The sequence below is a fragment of the Syngnathus acus genome, chromosome 13, assembly GCF_901709675.1.
Source record: "Syngnathus acus chromosome 13, fSynAcu1.2, whole genome shotgun sequence".
In the NCBI taxonomy this organism is placed as follows: Eukaryota; Metazoa; Chordata; class Actinopteri; order Syngnathiformes; family Syngnathidae; genus Syngnathus; species Syngnathus acus.
This window is the reverse complement of record NC_051098.1, coordinates 12,941,933-12,967,049: the sequence shown is the minus strand read 5'-3', so window position 1 is coordinate 12,967,049 and position 25,117 is coordinate 12,941,933. Positions and strand designations below refer to the sequence as shown.

Genomic DNA, 25,117 nt, shown 5'->3' with positions numbered 1-25,117 from the left:
CAGCAGTCGTCCACGGTGGATTTGATGATTAGGAGCATTTTGCTGAAGCACGCTGGCAAGTACGGCTGCAGGGCCCAGACCAGCGCCGACACCATCGGCGCCGAGGCCCAACTTCTTGTTCGAGGTGAGCCACTTTCAAGTCGCAAAATCTCTGTTGGCGCTGCGAGAAGAATAAAGTTGAAATGATTATTAAAATGATGACATATGGACATGTGACCGCGGGATGATGGTGGCGTTGCTCCAGATCGGTTTTGAAACGGCAGCCTGGCACATTCCGAGCGTCTTCTCATTTGTCAGTGAGCCACTTTTACGGTCACCTTCTAACGGGACACCTTGCTGGCGACACAGCACATTTGCCTTTTCGTCGGAGAGAACGCCAGCTGTTCGCTCCACCTCACCTTTCCCTCGAGTCCTCGCGTTTGCCGCCACTAAACAAGACGGAGGTAAACATATGTTGGCTTTTATTGGAACACGGCGAGTCCTGACACCTAAAAAAAAAAACAACGTTGGAGCATTTCTCTCTCAGATCAGCGCCGATTGTGTTTGCAGTTTAGTCGGCTTTGTTTTTCAGATTTCTGCTTTTCATGCTAATTCGTTTGTCTAATTGCCTTCGTGGAGCAGCTGCAAACTGTTACCGACCGGAATAGAATGTCGTTTGTGACGGCAATGCGTTCTGCAAAATTTTCTGTGACTTGCCTTTGTGCAAGTGGTTGGCACATTTGCCTCGCAGCTCTGAGGTTCTGGGTTCCAATCCAGTTGTCCAGATGGCGTCTCTTCCACAACCTTAAAATGATGCAACCACTCATCTCATTTCGGCTTCTCTCACTCGCAACCTCGCAGGTCCTCCTGGCCCTCCCGGTGTGGTCATCGTGGAGGAGATCAGCGAGACCAGCGCCACCCTGTCGTGGACCCGCGGCCTGGACAACCACAGTCCGATCAATACCTACCACCTGCAGGCCCGCAGCCCGTTTTCATTAGGATGGCAAACGGTCAAAACGGGTAATTCATACGGAACCTGCCATGCGAGACGAGTGAACTTGAAACCTTTTGACTCCCGAAGCAACTCATCAGAAGACATTTTAACAAGTTGAAAAAATAATTGGGGCTTGTATAATGTGCCATGCTTTGTATCTGCGAGTAACCTCTTTGGCCTCAATTAGGAGATAAAGCGTATCGGTGCTTGTTTAGCATACGTGCTGATTTTTTTGTATTTTGGCACCAAAGGCATCAATTAGCATTAAAGCGTAGTCGGCTGTTAATAATTGATGAGAATTAGCTTCATCGTAATGCCGTCGTCCGTCGCGCAACACATGGGTGAGATAACAAGAAGAGCTTTACAAAAGCTGAGCTCCGTGTGGAACTTCGCCGACGATTGATTGAATTGTGCTTTGGAAACAAATGTTAGAAAGCGGGTTGTGACCACCCGCTGTTGCAAAACTACAGCTAAATATTTCATGCTTTCTTTTGTCTTGTTTTGGCTACACTAAACAGTGGTGGGAAGTACACATTTTTGTTCTTGTACTCAAGCGGATTGTTCAGTTCTATTTTTGCTCGTCGCAGACCCGGAACCCGTCACCGGGGACCTGGAGTCGGCCGTGGCCGTAGAACTCAACCCCTGGGTGGAGTACGAGTTCCGAGTTGTCGCCAGCAACGCCATCGGCACAGGAGATCCCAGCGCTCCTTCCCGAGGAGTCCGAACTAAAGAAGCTGGTACCCTTCAACCGCTGCTGCATATAAAATAGAAAATCTTTTTTTTTTTTTTTTTCTTTTTTTAAAGTGTGCCTTCAAGGTGTGTAATGTGAAAACTTTCTTTTTTATGCTCTTCAGTGCCCTCAGTGGCGCCGACGAATGTGAGTGGCGGGAATGGCCGCAGGCACAAACTGGTCATCTCCTGGGAGGTAAGCGCTGCAACAATTTTATTTTATCTTTATTATTATTTCTTTTAAAGCACGGATTTGGGGCTGGAATGTCACCGTGACCACTGTGGCTTTTAAGACAAACGGCTTCAAAGAAACGTTTTAGTTCCGTCCAACTATTGCTACTCACGTTTTTCAGTCAGTGTGTGACAAATGTCTTGAGAAACATAATTCAGTCGAGCGGGCCAATCAGGTGGCCACGTTTCAGACCATTCCACCCCTTTCAGATCTGCGTTGGGAGCTCCTCGTGAATTCCACAGCCATGAATGCGACTTAATGGGTACGCGCAAGCTGCCGCTGCTGCTGCTAGCCGGGCCATTCATTAGCATTTGTCACTTTCTTACCTGGGAATACCTGTCACGCATTGGGAGGGTAGAATGGAATTGGGGAGGGGGGGGGGGGGGGGATCAAGCGCACTTGATGGATGTCGCTGCCTCCAAAGCCTCGAAGGAAACGCTTGAACGATTTTGAACGTTTTGCAAAATAATCACAAGCGTTTACACTCCGCCGGGTTTGCTGTCGCGGAGAGTCGATGAGCGATGTCGCGTCCGTCTTGCAAGCGTCAAGAGTGGTCTCTAATTAAAACTCAGAGGAAAGTTTTTTAGTGTGGGGTGGAACCTTGACAAGTGTCTGGGGTTGTTACGCCTAAAAATGGATCTAAAATGAAAATAGAATGACACTCAGTGGCGCACAGAGCGGCACCGAGGCCCCGCCCATCCCCGTCCCGATCAGGGACACCATCACACACACACGCACACACCTTCTGCATGTCAGAATTTTTATATTAAAGTTCTTGAATTAATCACAAGTAATGAAAGGGAAGAAGGATATGTATAGATTTAAAAAGTCTACACACCCTCGGTCAAATGCCAAGTTTTGTCCTAGATAATAAAGGAGAGCAAGACAAATAATTCCACAAATCCCCAAAACCGCTAAATTGTAAATGTTAGAAAAAAAACGTTTTGTCACCCGATCCATATTTTGCTTCAGCAGTTCGACCGTACCACCCCAGCAAACCCTTTTATAAATGCGAAGGTAACAAAATAGCATTGAGCACGGCGTAATTAAAAGCAAAGACTGTCGAGATCGATTTGAGCAAAATGCAAAGCAGCGTTTTTATTCTAAACAAACACTATCAGGTGTGCGTGCCTGATTTACTGATAGAGTCGGACGAAGTTGCTGCGTCCCTGCGAGGCAAAATCAATAACAAATTAGCTCGGAATAAAAACAATAGTATTAGTATGGACACGCACTCGATATATGCTCGGCCGCTCGCAAACACAAAAGCTGTGACTTTATCCGTGTGTTACTTACAATGAATGTCAATGACAAAAGAGATTATTTTACTGAAAAATCTTCTGCGGGGGGCGGGGTCAAGACAGGGATATTTTTCTTTCTTTTTTGCTAAGAAACCCTGGGAGCCAGAGCAGCGTGCTAAAGCACGATTGTTTTCCGCCAGAGCAGAGGTAGAAGTGATTACTGTAATAAGACGCTCCCGTCCGAGATAAAGAGGATTATCTCATTGGGCCCAGGGGATGTTGAGCCGTGGCGCTATACACGAAATGTAATAAAGACGTTTGAGAAAAAAAACAAAAAAAAACGAATGACATGTTCTGTATTTAACACAACCGCATCTTGTAGCTTTGAGCATCGAGGCTCACTTTGGTCACAGTTGACAAATGTGCTGACGAGGCGGTCGGTCCCCGCAGCCCACCTGGGACCCGTGATGAAGATGTAGTGAATATGCAATTGGGTGCCAGAAGAAGAAGGTGAAGAAAGCAGCGGGTCGGAACGGCTACGGATGAACCCGTCGATGTGTATTAATGTGTTTGTAATCTGCCGCTAAAGCTAATCAATCTCACGGCAAGCGAAGAGGAAATTGACGGCAACTTCTCGCAGGCTCAGCCCGCAGATGGGTTGGGAGTCGGCGGGTTATGGGGCCAGTCCCGATTGACTATGAGCAAGGCCAAGAATTTGTAATTAAGACGGGTTGAAGGACACTCTCGCAAAAGGGGGAAAGGTGAACAGATGTGCAATCAAGTTGTTATTAAGTAGGGCCTGGCAGCCCAACTGCCACTGGGAGAAGGAGTGGAAACGTAGGCCGTGGAGGGGCGATGGGTGGAGGGGCGAGCGTCATCCAGATGGAATGGATGCCTGTTGGTGTCAATGACCGAGGCGCCGATGAAACATATTGTTGGCTTAAGTCCAATTAGCATATTAATACAGTGGTCCACTTTAAACTCGAATTTAATTCATTCCTTGACCACAACTCACTCGTACCTCGGGTCAACTTTCTCCGTTGAAATGAATGGAAATGACATTAATTCCTTACAGATACCCCAAAACATCACTAAAACATGGAGTTTTTTTTTTTTTTTTTTTTTTTTTTTTTTTTTTTTTATAAGAGTGTATCATAACTTCTCTTGCAATGCAATGAAAACAGCAGAGGCCCCAAGATTGAACCCTGTGGAACACCATGGACAGTGGGGCAGGTTTGTAGTCAGACAACTAAGGCTAAAACCAAAAGATAAAGTAATGTAGCATTGTTTGATTAAGTCAAAGCAATCAGATTTGGTAGTGTTAAAATGTTTTTGGTATTGTAGAGGACCAGCAGCGGGTGTTGGATGGACCTTTAAGATTGTGTCTGTACAACTGCACTGCATCACACTGAGAGCTGTTTCTAATATTTTTCTTCCCTTTACCGGAGGAAGAACTCGATTTAGTACGTTGGGTGCAATTGGTGCTTTCCATTGGCCTTGGTGGAGGTTTTCACTCATGTGAGCGAGTGATAAGAAATATGAATGTGATGATGTCTCTCCACTCCGCCTCACTGTCATCCATAAATTTGACAAGCTCCTCTCTCTTGCAACCTCAACTGGTTTCCCGCCGGTGCGCTCTTTCCTCCGGTCGCCGCTCAACACGTTTGGGAATAAATCAGCAGCGGGGGCCAGGTGATCGATGGAGGCCCTTATGAAAGGAGACGCGGCCCTTTTTGCCGGCGGCGGCGGCTCGTTGGGCAAGGCTTCTGCAATCATCTGCGGAAGGGTCGTCGACGGCCGGCTGGCCGGACGGCGTCCGAGCGGGATGAATGACTAAACAGTCGGCTGCTTTTCCGCGGGGGCGTCCATTAGGGTTGGCCTCACAGTCACCGAGCCCATTAGCGCTTGGTCGGGAGTTATCAGGCGCTGTCCACGTGTGCCCACTGGAGTGTCTGAATAGTTTTTTGTCCTTTGACAGCCTACACAAGTATCTACTTACTTTATCAGTCCGCATATAAATGATTTATGCCAGGAATGGTAAAACCCAGAACAGGCTAAAGTCTTTCTGACCCAGGAGCATGATCCACTCTGGGCCTGATTTACGAAAAGCTTTGACTTGATTTTGGAAGCTAATGTTGCAACTGGGCGCATTCCGGATTGTGCCTGCCAAACACGCTAAATTGCCGTTGTGGGAGGAGTATATGCAAATCTTGGCGATGAAATTAGCAGAGGGAATGAGATTGATCAAACCTGATGCAAATTGCCCTGGCTGATTTTTTGGTGTCAGGTGAAATTAAAGTAAGGCGTGTTTGCAAGAAGTACACAATATTTTCGAAACGCCACAAACAAAAATTGTCTATTCGGAAAAGAAATTTCGGAGCTTGTGAATGATTGAACCCCATCGAGACCCGAGCCGTTTTGCTCTGTCCACGTGGCTGCCCCACGCCGTCGGTTCACGCCGCTTCTAAAAGCGTCACCGGCCGGCCCGGCCGTAATGATCCACTTTGATGACAGCTCATTTAGCTCTGCGGATCATCCCTGTAATGAGCGCGGTCACGGTGATTGGTCAGCGCCTTTTCATCTCCCGCCATTAGCACCGGGGAGGACGCGGCTCATTTGAGCCAGGAGCCGATTCACTTGGAAGCGGCCGAGCTGTTTGTATGATTTTGATTCATATTTTTCATTTCCTACTTAAAGTGCATTTTGGAACCAACCTGAATGCAAGTACTTGATAGAAAAACCCGGCCTCAAAGTTGACATGTCATCGTGTTGCGACCGACGATGCGGCTCGTCACTAAAGGGCTCCAGGTTCGATCCCCCCGTTTGGCATCGTTACGCTTTTCGTGTATTCCTTCCAGAGGAACCGACTTCAAATTGTGTAAAACACATGCAAATGTGAATTGGTGGCACTTCAAGTCACTCTTGATTAATATTAATATTGGCTGTCACGCACCGTCATTAAAACATATTCCATTAAACGCAAAAAGGCGGCGGCTCCTTTCCATATATCGCATTTAGCCAGACCCTTAAGCCGCTCGGCTCGCATTAATTAATTGAATTCCGTCCTAATGAATTGCCGTTTGATTGGATGGAGTTGCTGGAAGACAACTCGGGAGCCGTCATCCAACAGAAGAAGAAGAAGAAAAAAAAGTCCTCCTGTCAGGGATGCCGGGAGACAAATGTCTCGCTGCAAATGTGCCGCCAAGCCGCTCGCCTTGCAACAGACGGCGGCTTTATGAACACTGGCGGCGAATTACAGTAAACGGAGAGGAAATTGCTCCAGATGACAAAAGTTTGTTTCTTCAGTGGTTCTTCCAAAAGTGAAACTGCTCAATGTGTGTTTCCGTTTTAAATTGGTTAAAAAAAAAAGTGGCAATATGAGTTTTGTGTTGTTGTTTTTTTAAAATAGTCAAAACTAGATCTTCATGATTTCATGGTTGTTGTGGCCTCGCAGTAAAATAATTATAAAAAAATTAATCTTTTTGTGCTTTCTTTCCGTTCCAGCCCGTGTCTGAGGAGTTCCAAAATGGCGAGGGCTTCGGCTACATCGTGGCCTTCCGCGCCAACGGCACCCGCGGCTGGAAGGAGAAGATGGTGACGTCGGCCGACTCCACCACGTACAAGTACCGCGACGAGACCTTCCCGCCGCTGACGCCCTTCGAGGTGAAAGTGGGCGTGTACAACAACAAGGGCGACGGGCCCTTCAGCCCGGTCGTCGTCATCTACTCGGCCGAGGGCGGTGAGCTCAAACTTGTGGCTTGTTGTTTTTGGAAAGAAAGAGAAAAAAAAACCTGTCAATATGTGTGCGTGTGCAGAGCCCAGAGAGGCGCCGTCCGACGTGAAAGCTTACGGAATCTCGGCTTCGCAAATAAGAGTCACGTGGAGGCCGCCCAACCCTGGACCCGGAAGACCCAAAGGATACGAGGTGCACTTACGCTCAGATGAATCAAGCAGACACTTCATTAGGTACACCGCGCACAGTTATGTGACTGGAGTCCCTTGTACTAGACTTAAGTTGACAGTTTTAAGACTTCATTGCCTGACTTGGACTTTTTTTTGTAGATGGTTGTTGACAGGAGTTACAAAAGAATCTCAAGTGTTTGGAATCATTCACTCATTCCCTTCTCCCGTTGAGATTCAAGTTTTGAAATTTTAACCGTGACCAGGTGAGCTGCTGGAAAGAGTCCGAGAAGGAGGACTCCGGCTGGACGCAGAGAACCGCAAAGAACGAGACCTCACTGCTCCTGGGGGGTTTGGAAGGGAACAGCCAGTACGTGCTCAACGTCAAAGGCTTCAACAACATCGGGCAAGGACCCGCCAGTGCCTCGGTCATGGCCAAGACCAGGAAAGCCCGTAAGTTCAAGCATACCGTGTACCCCGCCCCATTTTTTAAATTTTTTTCTTATGCTGATGTTTTTTTTTTTTTTTTCCTTTGTGGCTCTTCAGCGCCCGTGCAGCCTCCAGGCAATCTGCAATGGATTCAAGAGGGCAACAACGTGTCTTTAAGCTGGGACCCGGTAAAGGCCAAGGAAAACGAATCCGACGTCATCGGCTACATGGTAACCGACCCGTTTTCCGCGTCGACGTAAAATCCACACGCGCACACGTGAAAAGGCCTCTGGTGTGGCTGCGGCGCCGCAGGTGTTACTCAAGCAGGAAGGCCGAGGCCACAACCAGGTGACCCGCACCATCAACCCGTCCACCACGCTGTCGCTTCCCGAGGGCGGCACGTACGTCATCGAGGTGCGAGCCCTCAGCGAGGGCGGCGACGGGGCGGTCAGCTCGCAAATTCGACTCGTCACCTCTTCCGGTAGGCTGCCGCGCTCGCTCGCCGTTCGTTTGCTAGCTTTGATTTTACAGGTGGGAAAAAGTACACAGACATAAATAATGGCAGATGCTTACATTCCTTTCCTACTTAACTAAAAGTCAAGAAGTACAGACTCTGAAAAAGCAAAACTGAATTTTTACTCTCAATCATTAACAATTTTGATACAACAGGTAGCATGCTAGCATAGCTCCATGCTAGCCGTTGTAATTAAGCAATCCGAGCTCTTGCCTGAACAAAGTTTTCTTTGGCTAATGCTCTTTTAATTACCTCGCCCACACTCACAACGCTTCACGGACGCGCTCGGCCAATTAACCTGCTAGCGGCACGTCGGCGAGACAAGACCGCCCAGCAGATGTTTTATCCTCGTGGCCGCTTAACTGGCTGTATTGTTTGCACCCGTAATTACTTGGACAATGACACAGTTGTCTCAACACACACAACACAACACAAAATATGTTTGGAAATGTAGTGCAGACGTTCAGCTTCCATCCAACAACTCCAATCAACTAATTGACTTGCTTTAAAATTGGGCTGTCTAAAAAAAATATATATATATAACAATGCGCCCTCATTCTCATCCAAGTCAAAATGGCTATAAACAAAGGCTAAAAAATACTTTGTCGTAAGTGTGACGTGGCAACAGTTGCCCGCTCTCAGAATGTTAAGTGAATTAAGTAGTATGATTAATTTGATAATGATTTGTTGCTACTCCTAAATCTCCCCCCTTTCTTTCCTGTCAGGTGTGCGAGCAAAGAGCGGCGAGTGCAAAGCGAACCTGGCGTGGCCCGCGTTGCTCTTGGTTCTGCTGGTGCCTTCAGCGTCCTGGTGAGGCCGCTTCACACTCATGCTTTTTGATCGGAGAGGAATGGATTCGACCTTTCTTTTTTTCTTTTTTTTTGGGGGGGGAATTCTCTTTGACGCCGCCGCACGGCGTTGCCGCGGAGGAGGAAAGGTCCGGACGGGGGGAGTTGAGTCATCTCGTCACCCGTTTAGTTTCGTGTCCAACATCGCGCTAGTGTTGTGCTGTCGTGTGTAATGTGAGGAGGGAGTTTTTTTTTTATTTTTTATAAAGTGCTCATCTCATTGACTCCCGGGGTCTGCGGAGCACGAAAACCTCTCGGAAAAATGCAGCGGAAGCACGAGCAGGATCATCTGGGACGTGCGCATCGCCCGCCCCCACACCGCCTCTTTCCTCGGGCGGCAGAAAACTCTAATTTTTTTTTTTGTTTATTGACCATACAAGGACAACTCGGACTACTTTTCGAGACTTGCTTTTTGTACACGGTGTTACTTTTTAGAGAAGAAGACGGTGGCGTGTGTCAGCTTCGTTTCTGTTGGTAGCAGCACTTCGGTGGTCACGTTGATGGAAGTACAGTAGGCAGAAGTAGCGACTCCTGGTGACCAATAAATGTGATGTCTATTTTTAAAATCATGACTTCTTGTCATCTATTTTGTTCGGGTCGGAATGCCACGCGGCGCAAAATGTCTTAAATCAATCTCTGTGCTGCGCTCGTATCAAAATGAAAGTAACAAAATCACTCAGCGATGTTGTCGTCGTTCCAAACACAAAAGGCTTCCAAAGTGGAGCCGATGGACGGGGACCTTTTCTCGCTGGCCCCCGTTGCAGCTGACTTTAAATGTCAGCACTCAGACACGGCAAACATTTCATTTGTCACACGGCGCTGCCATTTCATTTGCCAACATCCCGTGCGGGAGCCAAACGGGACCCGCGCCAACATCGCTTCCCTCTCCGAGCTGACTGAGAGGCGGCATAAATATGTGCGGCCAACTTCCTTCGCAATCCTCCACCTTGCCGTCCCAACCATCCAAATTACCCAAGATAGACATTTTTTTCAACTTTCTGCAAGAAGCACAGCTCAGCAGGTCGACCACTCGGGAGCCGCATTGCTCCGAGCGCTTTTTTTGTATTTTGGTTCACTAGGAGGACATTGATGCTAAGGTGCTCCAACTTGTGTCTGGACTGCACAAACATTGATTTCTTTTTACGTATTCAGTTTTTATGATTGTTTTTGTTGCTTTTGGACACACGCACGCAGCCAAGCGCTCGTGTTGCAACCTTTAATTATTCATGCAGCTGTTGTCTGTGTTGGCACATGTGATTTATGATAATGGATTGTGTTTTCTGCAAGGGAGAGCCACGAGCTAGCGTGTCAGCAATTAATGCTTGCCGTGCATTTGTGTGTGTGTGTGCGGTTAGAATGTCAGACCATTTCACACCACCGCATTAGCTGAGTTTACAACTTGAATAAGCGCAAAACATGATTTTGGCGCATGCTAGTCCTGCGGGCTTAGCAGCGGAGCTAACAAAAAGGTCAGAACAGACGATGGCTGGCTTTCAGCTGTTTAAAGTGGGATTGTTGTTGTTGTTTGGAGCGTTGCTTGCTCATGCTAATGCGCTTCTTCCTCCTCCGCGACGTTTGCTTTTTTCAGCCGCTCGCTGCTCGGGAATGAGAATTAGGGAGGCGCGCCATGTGCCGACTAATGTGAACAAAAGGATTAGCGCGGCAGCGGCGGCTTTGGAGCCGGAGTCAACACGCTGACTTTTTTGTTCTGTTTTTTTTCCCGCCTTGCACCCGAGCGCTAATCATGGCCGTCTTAATTGAAGCCGTGTTGAGGCCTGTAAAGCGAGTGAAGCCCAGCGCGGGAAAATAAAAGCAACAGCGTGACCTGTTTGACTTTGACATTCATTTATTTGCTTCAACTTATGATTTGTGTTCCTCAGCAACTTTTGCTTGCTTTTTGGAAAAAGTTTAGCTACCTCCCAATCGCATGCTCTGAGGTTGAATCTGGCTTCCGTTGCGGACTTTGTATTTGATAATGAGGACATTAAGGATGATGATTGAGAACATACTTGTTGAGGCAGGCCCTCGTTTGCGCGCAGAAATGCTTTCATTAACGCCTCGCTCTCGTCAACGATCGCCTCGCCTTTTTAATTGCAGCCACTATTAAAGTAGCAGCCAATTTAAAAGGCACCGCGCTCGCCGCCTCCTCGTAACAAAATTAAAGCGCAGAAGCGTCCTGCTGCGAGTCCTCATTAGGGAGGACGTTCATGTGCAAATGTGTGAAAAGTAAAAAAAGCCCAATCTTTTTGGACACGCTGGCTTTTTTTTTTATTGAGACTCGGTTGCTTAGTATCGGCCTCTTGTTTTGCCAGTTGACTACAGATATGCACGTTGCTAGTGTAACCAACATAAAAACTCGGTTTGTCGGTTTCTAATTAGTCTAACCATCAAAGGCTGTCTCTCCTTCATATGACGGGCAAAACTGAGCTCTACAACTGCACTTTTCATTGCGTACATGATTCGATTCACCTTTAAAGCAGGTTCTACAACCAAAATAGACGCAGAGTGTCGGCAAGTTGAATGCTGGCGGATGGGTCTGAGTGCAAATCCCAGCAGGGACGTTAAGAAGTTAGCTTTTGTTCTCAACTCAAAGGGGGGGGGGGGGTGAAGATGAGAGAAGCCAGAGGGTACGGCGAAAATACAAAGTGACAAACAGCACGGTAAAAACACAAGTGGCAGGTGGCACACCAGAAGAAAGTGTGTTTTATTCCTTTTTTTTTTTTTAGTTTCCATAGTCGTTGACAATTTTTTAATTTCTGTGTATTATTAGATTAAAAAGGAGAGCAGAAATGGTCATGTTATTGTCAAGAGGTATCACTGCAAAAACAAAAATTCTCAAATCAATTTGCTTCTATTTTAATCTTCATCAGCTACCATTTACTTAAATCTTTGAAGTTTTTTTACAAAGATTGCATCAATCTTAAAAATGTCAAACCTAGAAAAAAAAAAATTACAACATTTTAAAAATCTGATGCGCTAAGGAAAAAGCAAAGCTATTTTTGAACTCTGTATCAACAAATAGATTAAGGGACACATCGAGCCATCTCGGTTTCAAATTTGCTGCTGACCACTGTTACTTTGCAGACCCCCAAAGTACAGCCGGAGGCCCCTGTGGGCCCCCGACCCCCATTTTGAGCATCAATGGGATGCGAACATGGTGTTTCTTTTTTCAGGGGCGGCCTCAGTGACTGGGTAGCCTTCCTACGAGAACCGAAACACAAAATGTGGAGGTGCCCTCGGTTTTTCAAGAGAAGGTAATCATCTCCCTCAAGGTCACGCTCGGAAGGGCGCACTTGCCGTCTGCCTGGACTGGAAATGGCGTTTTCTGCCCGCTAAATTACGAGCGTTCCTTGCAACCTTGCCTTCTGTCCGTCCTCTGCTCCGCTCAGCTTTTAAGACCTTAATAACAAGTGGATCTGAGCCTAATACCAAATGTTTTATTCATTGCCTTTAGATTCGGACGGATCAAAGTCTAATCTGTTCCTCTAATGCACTGGCTCCTCCGCGGATTGAACCGTCCTGACCTGTCGCCTGGCCGTCCAATCTGCAAGAAAAGGTAAACGTCGAGGTTTATCCTCAGGGGCGGTATCCGGTTCACGGCTAGGCCCTTTTTTTTAAAAGGGCTGCAGCCGAGGATCAGCCGAGGCCAATCCGAGGGTTCCTTTAAACTGAAGCGGAGTTGTTAAACAGTCAAAGGGTCGCACTGTGCTCATCTGGCGGCTTCCTCTCCGCGGCCAATCTCCGCCATTAAATTGGCTTTTGTGAAAGCTCTGCAATTGGCCGTCCCCGCGCCGCACACGGGACGAGATATGACAACCAACAGTGGCAGCCGGCAGAATGGTTATTCCCACAAGTCCAAACAAAAGCCAGGTACGCACATTTTGAACATCTGAACCGATTTGTCAGTGAGCCAACTCACACGACAATAAAAAAATGTCCAGGTTGGTTTTGGAGCTTACTGCTCTTGTCAGATGCGATCTGCTCAAGCTAACCAACACGCAAGAAGATCTCGATTTATTTTGATCGTCACAAAAGATGGAGGGGGAGAAATCACTCTTAATACAACCCACACAACATAATCTTTAAGAGCCATCCGATAATCAATTCTCTCAAATTAGAGCCAGTCAATACACACATCCTTTACTGGGGGAAAAGAATCTCAATTGGAAATAGATATTTTTAAATAACACTCAGACTCTAACAAGACACACTAAAGTTAAAAGTTTCATTAACAAGACAGCCAAGTGAGACAAAATCCCAAAGCTTCTGCCGTGATGCTTGGTTGCACTTTGCTAATTTAAAGACAGCCCGGAAACCTTCGACAATTAAACCGACAGCTGCAATTTGTTCAATATTCAAATTATTCCCTCTGCCCAAAATGACCTGAATGCTTTCTATGTATTCCGCATTTGGTCTTAAAACAATGTCACAACATTTTTAACAAGGATCTCTGGATTGCTAAAATGCTAAGGCTAAAATACAAACATTTAAATGACGACAAATTAATGAATGTGAAAACCTTCCAAAATATCACGAACATTTCGATTTTGGAATTGTAAGTAAGTGGAAAATATGGAAGGCTACCTTTCACGGCTATTAATTACCACAAGACCTCTTTTTGCTGACATAGAAATGATTTGAATGAGTCTAGGAAAAGTTTCAGAATAAAACCAAATATTTTTCAGTTTCAGAAGAAAATGTGAAATTGAAGCGGCCCTCCAAAATGTAGCACGCTAAAATCATCAGCCAAGGATTCCCTCAGTCATCAAGCAGGTCCCGCAGGCAGGTTACCGACATCTAACGGCTGATAGTTGACCAATCAATGACCCGATCGAAAACCCTACACTCCCCTTGACCCACCCTGCCCATGTTCACTTTCACGCAATCACCAAAGTGAGATGATCCTCACATCACACCATCCTGAGCCGCTGCCGCCCAGGCAGCAAACCTAAGAAACATACGTAAGTCTCAAGTAACGTTGGAGAAAATCTGATTGGACAAAAAATAAATGTCCCTATGAAGTACTGAAGGCAGTGCAGCCAAGAGGAAGGCAAATTGCAGATGGCAACCACAACGTGACAAACAGCGGCACGTCAGCTGTGACGAAGACTTGTGTCGATACGTTCTCCTAATTGAAGGCCAGAGGAGCTTTGCACACCTCCAATTGCACGCAGAAGTGCAATGCACGCAGAGATTCACACTTAATGAGCTCGTACCGAGATGCTGACTTTCCTTTTTTTTGTTAGCCCCCGTGATTAATGTTGTGGGTTTGACCTTATCGACTTTAAGCTCAAAGGAGGAAATGGCTCTTGGGAGTTTAGCCCGCACTCGAGCTTGCGGTGCACATTGACAGAGCTCACTTATTTTATTGTTTTTGGGTGTATGGAAGGAAAACTAAGTACAAAAAAGTTGAGAAAATGCTCAGTAAACAATTACGCCTGTTAGCGTTTACATTGGCACCAAACGGGCAATCTGAATCGGATCCAGATTCAAAACAGCTTCTAGTACCTAGAATAGTCTGTTTTTCCCACATTTGTAATGATTCTAAAGACTATTTAAGCATACAGTAAATGTAATAATAGTAATTAGAAACAATCATTAATTGAATTTAAAATTGAAAAGCCCCTCTCCCCTCCATTTTGTCAAAATGTGAAATCCTGAAAAAATATGGTAGTTTAGGGAACGAGGAAAACGCACAACTCAGTATGATTTGAATAATTGAACAAGTGGAGAAATATGGAAGGAAGAGTTCAATCTGAAATCTGTCTCTATTCCCTTTAATGGCATTTTTACATCAATGAATAATTAAAAACATAAATAATCAACAGCAAGTTGGCTGTGCTCACGGATGACATTCCTCACAGGATGCCATGACTGTTTCTCCTTTTGAACAGCCACCACATTTTATTATACATTATTTATTATTCTCACGCATCGAGCCAAATGGCTGAAGTGGCTCTAATTCAGACGACAGTCGCGCGGCAATGAGGGTAAAATCGACGTGCCCCCCCCCATGAGTCTGATAAAGCGTCAATGGAACATCCCCGTTTCCATCGCGAACGGCCAAATGTGACATGATGCTGCAAAGATTTCCTTCCGTTGGGAGGAGATCAATAGCGTGTCGCGCTCTGGCACAAAATCAATGCAAAGTGGCTCATCTCGACTGCGACCCGACGTCTGAGCCCGACGCTCCTCCGAGGCTCATCTCGATTTGCTGCACAAAAAGCACATTTACACAGATGCTAACATCTGGACATGACAAGTTAACGCTGAGAAGATGAACCTGTAAAAAATATTTTAACTGGCAAATTGATTGAAATGCACTCGCAGGCTACATGCTACAAACGTAGCATTTTTCGCTGCCATCTGAGATGGCTTATTGTCCCAGCACGCCAAAATGTGTGTGTGGCGGCTACCTTGATGCTTTTCCTAGACAACAACTGGAAGTTGAGCTTTCTTAGTATTCCGCCGGCGCACCTGGCGATGCGGCGGAGACGCTCTTGATTAGATAAATCACTCCGAGCGCTTTCCATCAAGCGAAAAGAATTACGTAGGCCACTGCCGAGCTTTCTTGGGAAAGGCTGAAATGCCTTTATTTGCATTTGGGCTTTTGGCTCCAAATGAAAAGCCCTTGAGTGTCATTCATTTTCTCAGTGCCGCTTGAATCGTCGTCTATTGCGGAAAAAAGAACTCTCGGGTTGGAAAATGATGTTGCATCCAAAACTTGTTTGCTAACATTCTTTTTCACAAAAAAAAATACGTTTTGAGGACTCAAACTCACCAATTTGAGCAAGCGTGTGTACCCTGGCAAATTGATGTATTTGCTTATTTTATTGCTTTATAGATTTGCCCTAAGTGAATGCAGGCATTTTTCAATGTGCAACGGCGTCCTTCTCCACTTGCATTTTTCAATTGCAGCTTTTTCAAAAGACAGCTGAACCGCGCAAGGTTTTTATTTTGTGGAGTGCTGTGCATTTGCTGTCTGAACAACCACAATAAATTGTCTGAAATCGCCATGGAAACGGCAAATGCGAGGCCAGCAGTGGGCCCGCCATGTAAATGAGCAACATGGTGATTCTTATGTTCTGTTTTGATCCTTTCTTTATCTTTTTTTCATTTTGAGTGACTTAGATTTCGTGTACATAAACTGTAGGTATAATCAATAGTTGTTTATATTCCTAGTTTCAATGCAAAATGTAATACTAAACCACAAATATCATTTCAAACTCATTTTACAAACATCCTCCTCGGAACAAATTGTTTTACAGATTATTTGATTTTGAAATAAAAAAAAAAAAATCAAATACACATGTAACAAAAATTCTCGCTAACAACCCGGGCTAAGATTGTCTTATCTCTAGATTTACCAAAAATCACAAATAGGTGAATTTGTGAATCAGAAATGAGATAACTGTATTCCACTAACATTGGTAAACTTTTTTTTTTTTTTTTTTATTCGTGACATTTCACGCCACATTCGTCTTCCAAACAGCCAGGCCGTAACACATTCCTCCCCTCTCATTACAGCAAATGTCAAGTTGTTCGACTGCAGCGGGTCCAAATGTGAGGTGGCCAGCTAGCGGTCGCCTCCGAAGACGGCGCTAGAAGCGGCCACCCATCCATTTTGCACCCAAAGCGCGGCTCGTGACAGAAACTCAATAATCCAAGGTCGCGCCATTTAACGCGCACAAAACAAAAAAGTGTCTCATCCGACCGCTCGGGCCCAACTTCGAAGCTGCTTGACGCACGTCAGGTCCCAAAGATTTATGCAAATCGGCAAAGTTGTGTTTAACATGCTAGCTCGGTGTCGTTTGCCCTAAGAGCAAACAACCAAAGTTGCACTCAGAGACAATAATTAAACAAATGAAACAAAAATGCAGACCTTTAAAGGTGTATTTCATCTTAAATAACAAAAAACAATGTGGGTGGAAAATTTGTGAAACTATTTTCCAACTTTTAGCTTGAAGAAAGGTCTGCAGGCGGAACGACACATCCAAAAGATGAATTCCTCAAGAGGGCTATGTCCCCCCACCTGCCAGCACCCACTGTGTACAAAATTAAATTCTTAAAGGCAAAGTCACGGCAAAGTGTTTACAAAGCCGCCCATTATTCATCACCCGAACTGAAACGCCTAGAGGGAGCACGTCAAGGTCAACAACAACAAAAATTGGACAAAAATATCCAGCGAACTTGTCAGCAGTCTGATACATAATTGACAATAGTGGCCAAGGTTGCATGCTTCAAACTGTTTCTTGCCTCATTCAGTTGAAGCGAAAAAGCAGATTTAACAGAGATGACCTTTGTCTGACAAGCATGCTAACGCACAATGCTAAAATGCCATCAAAACCAGCATCGCAGTTTGGAAACCAATTAACGGCATTTCAACCAACATTGCAAATTCACGTACGGACCCCTTAGCTACGTCTTGCCGACCCCCGTGGCGGGTCCACGAAACCCAGTTTGAGAACCACCGCCCCAGCAGGCCGCTTTGGCCAGGCAGATGCGTTTGTCGAGGCGGAGGTAATGGTGCAGAACAGCTCATCGGCTCGCTGGAGTCATAAAGCCCAGGGACGCCAGCGCCGGCGAGATTGCTCTGTCAAGAGGTAAACAACGCGAAAATGAGGAAGGACTCATTTGATAGGAAATGTCACAGCATGATTGGATTTATATATATAAAAAACGTGTAAATTAGGGTCATTAATCATTAGCTGGGAAAACAGCGGCGGCTTGTGTTCTCCTCTCAGAAGGATCCATGCGTCAGCCGGCAACAACCTTAAAGATGCTCGACGCTAATTTGACGGAAGACTTTTTAAGTGGACAAAACACCTGAGCAGATTCTGATTTGCACCTTTTAAATGCAGCCATTTGCCTCGCAACCGATTTATGCCGCTGTCAAGAAACCTTCAGATGGGAGAAACTAATTTACTGGCAGCAACAAATTTAAATCAGAGATTTTTTTTTATGTCCCTGAACGTTTTAAGCATCAAAAAAATATTTTTTGCCAGTAATCAGTCACGACCTGCTGCCATTACACAACAAACAAAATACATCGTAATCCCTTGAGAAGATTTTTATTATTTTTTCCCTCTCCTGGCAGTTTGGTGACCTTAACGTGGAGCAACAATGTCCACGAGCTTCATCTGTCCCTGATGATTTATCTGGACGCTACCTGCAGCCAAACGACCAATGTGGCTCGACTTGTTGGTCGTCCGGCGTCAAATAAACCAAAGCTCGCACTCCTCCAAAGCAAAGCCAGCGATTCTGAATTTCTTTCTCTTTATTTGTCTCTGCTCCAGCCTTAATTGAAACCCTTCAATAAAATTCTAACCTTAGCAGTCATTGTGGTTTAAAAACCTAAATCTGCCTTGGAACCCGACTTTGATACCTGACTTAAAACTCCAAATTAAAACCCTACCTGTCTTCAGACTCTTACTTTGAAAGTTGGAACCTTACTTTAAAACCTAAAGATTGAAACCGAAATCTTGCTTGAAACTTAATTCTTAACCCTTTCTCATTATCCGAACCGTGCTTTGAAACCCGACTTGACTTCTATTTTGTTTCCCCACACACCTTTCTTTCCTTTGGCAGCAAGGATGGTGGGCGTGGGGCCATGAGCCACCAGCAGGAGTCACACGACCACCGTGATGAACCTCCAACTTCCAACCCCCAACCTCGAACCGCAGCAGCCAAGGGACCCGGAAGTGAGACTCGGAGAAGACGAAAGTTAGTCGCCTGCAACTCTCTTTTCCCCCCCGCCCCCCATTTTTATGTTTGTGCGGCGCGTCCACGCTAAGGAAGACGTGAGCGGAGGAGACCCTTCGGGCAAGGACAAGCATGGGACTCCCCACGCTGGAGTTTAGCGACTCTTTTCTCGACGGGCCCGATTTCCGAGAGCGTCTCAAGTGTCATGAGATCGAACTGGAGAGGACCAACAAGTTCATCAAAGAGCTCATTAAGGATGGAAATATGCTTATCGGCGCGCTCAGGAGTAAGTACAAAAAAACGCACACGCTCGATTTGCAAGCACGCGCTAGACGCGTCAATTTGCGTGGCGCGTCGCAATATACCCACGCAGATTATTAAATGTCATTTATTCCATGTGAGAACACGCGGAATTGTTTGTTCGTGCTTCTCGTCGGTTGCAAGATGAGACTTGCCTCGCGGAGAGGAGCGCGTTAACTTATTAGAGGCCCAAAGAGGAGTTGGCGAACTTTGCTTTTGCGCCCATAATGTGTGAAGATTGTGGTTTTCAAAGTTTTCACACGAAATAACATCTCCAAAAATAGCAACGTTAATAATATGCAGCAGCGTAATGGGCTTTTTAAAGTCATGATACTCAAATGAGTCAGATTATGTGGCTCAGAAGGTAAATAAATACGCATGCAGGATTTGTCACTGTTTGACTGAAGTCTAGTGGAATTGTATGCACCTTATGATCAAATTGTCTAACCTGGGGGATGTTGGTGTTTGACGCAATCGTGAGTCAGCAAAGTCACGACTCAACAAAAAGACATCCTGCTTTTCTTACCGCTTCATTTGTCAAAATTGGCCAGCTTGCTGATAAAGTTAACTTCTGGTTACCTTGTTTGATTTGCGCATGTATATTTTTTTTGCACTTTTTTAAAATTATTATTATTATTATTATTAAAGACTTACTAGACTTACCAGACCCGATTTGTGTACAAAGGGATTGAACTAGATCACCTGCAGTTGGAGAGAGGCGAAGTGCTGAAAGTAAAAATCAATCATTGATGGTCTTCAACTTTGGGTGCCACACTGATTTGAAGAGCTTGCAATCAATAGGAAGATTTGTTAGAGAGCCTGTTTTTTCTCTCTAGTCATGTCCTGAACGTCATTGTCTGGTCTTAACATAAACAATCATTTTTTGTATGGCTTTATAAATGGCAAATTATGTGGAATTGTCTCCATTAAAGATGAATAATTATTTTTGAAATTGGAGAAATCAACCTTTTGAATTAACCATCTGCCAGCCATTATCCTAACCACTTACAAATAAAATAAAGGATGAAAAAAGAAAATTCAAGTAAAAACAAGGTTATTAAAATAGATAAATAGCGAAAAAACACACACTAAAACGTCCTAATGTATTTTTGATGGGCATATCATCCTGAGCATGAACCCGGTTAATTTTGGAAAAATAGCCAGCAAGAGAATAAAGAGATGCAGGTGGTAACAGAGGTCAAACGTGTTATTGGTCCTCGTCGACTCGCTATCACTCACAACTGTCAGCTGATGTTCAGCCACCGCCCGCGGCTTAGTTTCTGTGTCAAGAGAAGAGAACACTTGATTTTGGATGACATCTATGTCAAGATGTTTGAGGACAATGGTTATTTATCCCCCTGCAAATTTGCTCCCATAAGATGCCACTAGATGGCGCCAAACGTCGAGGCTGATAGGAAAGTTGTTGGTATCAAGGAAGTACGTTGTGATGATTCGTTTCAACTGACTAAGCTAGGTAGGTGCTAAGTTTAGCCAGAGTTGTTAGCAGAAGTTTTGGAGACTCTTTCCTATTGTACCCTTTACAAACCTTATCTTTTTCCACGTTGTATTTATATATTCGCTGGTGGCAGGAAACGTTTGCATCGCAATTGACGACTAAAAACATCAATGGCAGCCAATGAGTTAAGGTCCAACCTTCAGTCTGTTTAAAATTCTTGCGGAACGGTTTAAAAATTACCCCTATCTTTAACACCGTGGTGATGATGTAGCTTCGGCCCTGGAATGGCCTCGTTGGAGCGCCGGCGGTTTGTGTTGCGGCGTTTAATGAATGGCAGTCCAAAGCATCCTGAACTTATTGTGCCACGGATAATTGATTCCAGCTGCAAGTGAGATCCATCTGCATCTAGCCAGCTACTTGATATTCACACCTGGTCCGGTTTCTATAACCACCGCCGCCGACTTGTATTAATTCCCTGGCGTTGGCCGCGCTAATTGAATACACTAATTACGCCTTTGCGAGGCGGGGGAGGGCCGAGGAGCGTGACGGCAATGACAGTAATGATGCATATTCGGCGGGAAGCCAGGTGAGTTTGTCTAAGCGAGGCCTGCGAGGCACACAAAGACAGTTTTGTCACAATTTAGTTCTTTGCTGACAAAAGGCAACTCGTGCCAGATTATTTTGTGTTCATGAGATGATCCTAAAATAATTATCTTAGGTGTGTTGGGAGTAGCGTTGGGCATCGCTCAACTTGATTCGATTCGATTCTGGTTCCTTGGACTTGACTTGACTTGACTTCCTAGTGACTCGTCTCAGTTTTTTAATTTCATGAATGGTTTGTGAATTTTACTGCCAATTCCTTAAAGGGTTGCTGCTGTTGTTGTTGTTGTTTTCTTCGCCACACTGCCATCTACTGGACACCGCTGCCATAAATCGACCCTCGACCCTATGTCCCGATTGCGTGCGACTGCCCCCGTTGCTTGCCCGTGCCTGCTCGGCAATTCTAGATAACAATAATGAAAGGCTGGCGTTATTATATACGCTGTGTCTGTAAACAAGCTTTTCACTTGTCGCGACACAGTGCATATTTTTCCTCCTGCAATGCGATACGAGCACACTTATTAGAATAATAATATGTTCCGTTATCTCCTTGTCGGGCTTTGGGACTCTGGGACGTCTCGGCGTTGATGTGAGCCCAGATGACGCTTGTGAGGCACAGCCACGGGAAGTGTCCTGTAAACACGCTTGCTTGTGTAACCATCCGAACGCCCCCCCCCCCCCTCCCACTCCCACTCTTCGCATTGCGTTTGGCCTGACATCTCTGGGTTGCTGCAGGGGGGGGGTGCGCTCTTCCGCCTTTGTGTGTGTGTGTGTGTGTGTGTGTGTGTGTGTGTGTGTGTGTGTGTGTGTGTGTGGCAAGGACTGTAATCTGTGTAACACATTGGATGAAGTCATGTCGCAAAGCTGAAGTTCTGCATTTCATATTAGCTGTACAGTAAGCCACAACATTCTTTTTTTCTAAGTCAGCAAAGGTCCGATTGTCTTGTTTCTCTCAGAGAATATTCTGGCCGATTTCTGTGAATGTTGAGTAAAGATTGCCTGTTGCAATATAGAGATTAAGAGAATGGAATGAGTAAAAGAAGGTTTTGAGATTCCCAAGCTACATGGCGGTGAGAAAAGTTGCGTACACTCTGCGATCCTTCAGGCTTGTCTTTTAGACTCCGCCCCCCCGCTGCGTGACTGACAGGCTGGCGCAACGTGGCGTGCCAGCGGTCTTACCTGAAAGCAAGCCTCTGTCTTTCGTTTCAGAGTGGCACAATGCACCCCGTCGTTTCTAACCCCGTCAAGCCGGGGCGGCGGAAAGGAAAGCGAACCCCCCCCACCACCACCGTTGTAAAACATCTTCGTCCCCCAATCACACATGATGTCATTTTATTTCGTTTGTCCTTTTCACGATTCGACAGCCTTTATGATTTCAATATTTATCTAAGAACGCAACATGAAATAATGTAAATAAAATATACTCCCGCAGAGGTACTGATTATTTAATGTATTCATGCGAGCGGATTGCTCGGGCATGTTTTGCTTGTTGGATAGTGTTTGACATTCTGCTACTCCTCAATTCAAATCATTATTTTAGGTAGCATTTGTGTACTTGGTGTATATACTATAATTAATATTTAGGAATTAAGTATTTCATTTAAGAGAATGTAGGTAACTTTGGAGTATTTGAGTAGCTTTTAATGAGTATTTTTGGTCGATTTTAAAAATATTTAGGCTACTTTAATCCTCCCTATTTGTGTACTTTGACTTGTATTTAAATATTTAGGTAAGTTTTGGGAGTGTTTAGGTTACGTTGTCTGGGAACACTTGGGCCTACTGCGCAACTGTATTTTAATGTTCGTCATTATGGTGGTCATTGAAGAGACAAGTGTTTTTATTTATTCATTCATTCATTCATTCATTGAGATGTTACTTGGTGTATAAAGTTTAGAATCACTGGATTGAATCAAATTGCCCTGCCCTTTTGATTCCCTAAAGCGGTCGATTAGTTTGCCATGGCAGCATGTAGAGGCTGATATCTGATATCAGGAACAAAAATTAAAAAAAATAAAAACCTTGACGTACAGTGCTGCAAGCAGTTCAATCAGAAGAAAATTTCATGGAGCAAATATTAGAGATTGCAAATATAGGTTAGTGGCCTCAGTCTTTAAGTTTTCAGTAGCTCCTCGCGCGATGTTAGTGGCAACGTTAGCACATTGGAGAACCAGTTTTCACCGATGGATCAATAGTTGCCTTTTGAAGGAGAATTCCAACACTGAAGTAGCATGCGGCGTGTTTGGACAGGCATGCCGTTGCCCTGGAGACGAGATTGCGGCGGCCTCCCGGGGAGGGGGCGTGGAGAAGAGGCGTCTCACACGTCGGCCGCTAACTAGCGTAGCCGTTTCACGCGCGAGCCGAGAGCATCTCTTTTGTGATTAAACCCGGCCACACGTGCCGATGCCCCCGATGGCTGATATTATTCTTGCTCTGCCGCCGCCCCCCGCTGTGCCGGAGGATCATTTCAGCACAAAATAATCACACGCTGGCCTCGATCAAATGCTTGTCGAGTGTAATAAAATTAGAGGTGTCTATTTTAAGACCCTGAGCGTTTTTCTAATAAGCGTAAAATGTTTTCTTTTGCCCGCGACTTGGTGCTTTCATCATATCGCTCCTCTCATGTCGCACTCGGTATGCTCAGCAAGACACTTCAGACCTTTGCCAGCTCATGCGGCTGTCTTTATATTTTATTTCTTTTTTTTTTATTACTCCTCCACACCCGCCTGGCTGGCCGCAGCTCCTCTCCGCCACATATAATCAAAGTGTAACGCAGCAAATTCCCTCCTCTGTCGGCGCAGATGAAGACGAGCTATCTGGGGAGCCGTGACATCTCTACTTGGCCATGAGAATGAGTGGCCGCTTTATTTGGGGCTTTTATCCCTTATTTCCCCGCTGTCTTGTAGAGTGGAAGCTAATGGGGTCTCTTGTGTTTGCTGCTATGTGTCAGCGAGACCTTTCCCTCGTGTTTACTTTATGGCGTGGGTTATTAAACGTGCAGGAAAATGTAAATGGAGACAGAAAAACAAGAAATTGGTATGATTTGTTTCATTAGAATAACAAATATTTTCCTTTTTCAACATTGCTTTAACAAGCTAGCTTGTTTTGACACCTGGTAGCCAGAGCCTGAGCTGCTCTGTATTTGTCTGCAGTTGATGTTTGTTTATTTATTTTTTTAGTTTTTGGTGGCTTTTCAGAAACAACGCAAGCAACATGTATCATACGACCTCCAACTTGTTTCTGAGGTTTATGCCTGTTTGAATGTCAGGGCTCAAAGATCATCCGTCATTGTTGGGCCCGCGAGCGCGTTTCGACCGGCGGTGAGGTATCGATCCCAAAATCAGCAGCCGCGCGTCGGCAGCGTAATACATCTTCTGGAAGCTTTGCGCTTAACAGCACTCAGGGTCGGGCGGCCTCTGCAGCTTTTACACGTGAGCATCGTTCAATGCGGATGCCTCACGAGAGGCTTTCAATCTGAGGTCTGCACAACTGTATCGTGTAGCAACATTGTCCATGTAGCGTATGAATCGAGTTGTAATTATAATGAAATAATTTTAAAGTCATCAGGGGTATTGGGACTGGCTGAGCCCTGATCTGAGTTGAGGTTATTTCACAGCCGTAAGAACAGAATTCTGTTCTGGTGTTCCGCAAGGGTCGCTACTCAGTCCACTTATTTCTACAGTATATACGCTGCACATACATTGCAATGTAATAATAAATGTACAACATTAATCTTGTCACTTTTCTTTCAAAACCACTTTATAGAAAGTGTCAAATTCTGAGCACTTTAACTCATTTAATTAGCAAAGATTTTCCAGTATGTGAAAGGTAATTGTTCCACAGTCTGAAACTATTTTCTCCGCCGCCACTCACTAATGAAGGCTGCGAATAGAAGATTGAAGGGAATAAACGCGGCTGTTCGAGAGCAGCAGAGCTCAAATGCAAACATTTTGTATGGAGATTATAATGATTATAATTACGATGTTAGAAAAAGGGGGAAAAAATGCACTTTTCGCAACTGCTTTGACCCAAATAGCAAGTCGCTGAAGGCTTCATGAAAAGTAAATCAGCAGCTAACTTGCTTTTTTTTTTTTTTTTACTTTTTTTCCATGCAGACATGATTGATTATTTTAAGACTACTTTAGTCCACATCGATGGACAATAAAATGTTGATGATCTAAGATCAATAAAAAGTC

At 45.1% G+C, this 25,117-nt stretch overlaps 2 protein-coding genes across 6 annotated transcripts in view; both read left to right on the top strand.

The window, feature by feature from the left end:
• The window catches only part of cntn5 (contactin 5), a 46,349-nt gene extending 36,914 nt beyond the window's left edge, over positions 1–9,435 (top strand). Inside the window, exons 15-24 of one of the 2 annotated variants that reach the window (XM_037267980.1) lie at positions 7–124; positions 841–999; positions 1,561–1,710; positions 1,828–1,898; positions 6,680–6,914; positions 6,991–7,100; positions 7,342–7,528; positions 7,622–7,734; positions 7,817–7,985; positions 8,744–9,435. In XM_037267980.1, coding sequence (XP_037123875.1) covers positions 7–124; positions 841–999; positions 1,561–1,710; positions 1,828–1,898; positions 6,680–6,914; positions 6,991–7,100; positions 7,342–7,528; positions 7,622–7,734; positions 7,817–7,985; positions 8,744–8,832 — 1,401 coding nt within the window. In that variant the 3' untranslated portion in view covers positions 8,833–9,435. Of the gene's footprint in view, positions 1–3; positions 125–840; positions 1,000–1,560; positions 1,711–1,827; positions 1,899–6,679; positions 6,915–6,990; positions 7,101–7,341; positions 7,529–7,621; positions 7,735–7,816; positions 7,986–8,743 lie in introns of both variants that reach the window. The other variant, XM_037267979.1, reaches the window with a different exon arrangement.
• A 9,128-nt stretch (positions 9,436–18,563) lies between these two features.
• LOC119132218 (rho GTPase-activating protein 42) overlaps positions 18,564–25,117 on the top strand; it is a 29,114-nt gene continuing 22,560 nt past the window's right edge. For 2 of the 4 annotated variants that reach the window (XM_037267288.1, XM_037267286.1), the window contains exon 1: positions 18,564–18,854. In XM_037267288.1, coding sequence (XP_037123183.1) covers positions 18,701–18,854 — 154 coding nt within the window. In that variant the 5' untranslated portion in view covers positions 18,564–18,700. The remainder of the gene's footprint in view (positions 18,855–25,117) is intronic. The other 2 variants (XM_037267287.1, XM_037267285.1) reach the window with 1 other exon arrangement.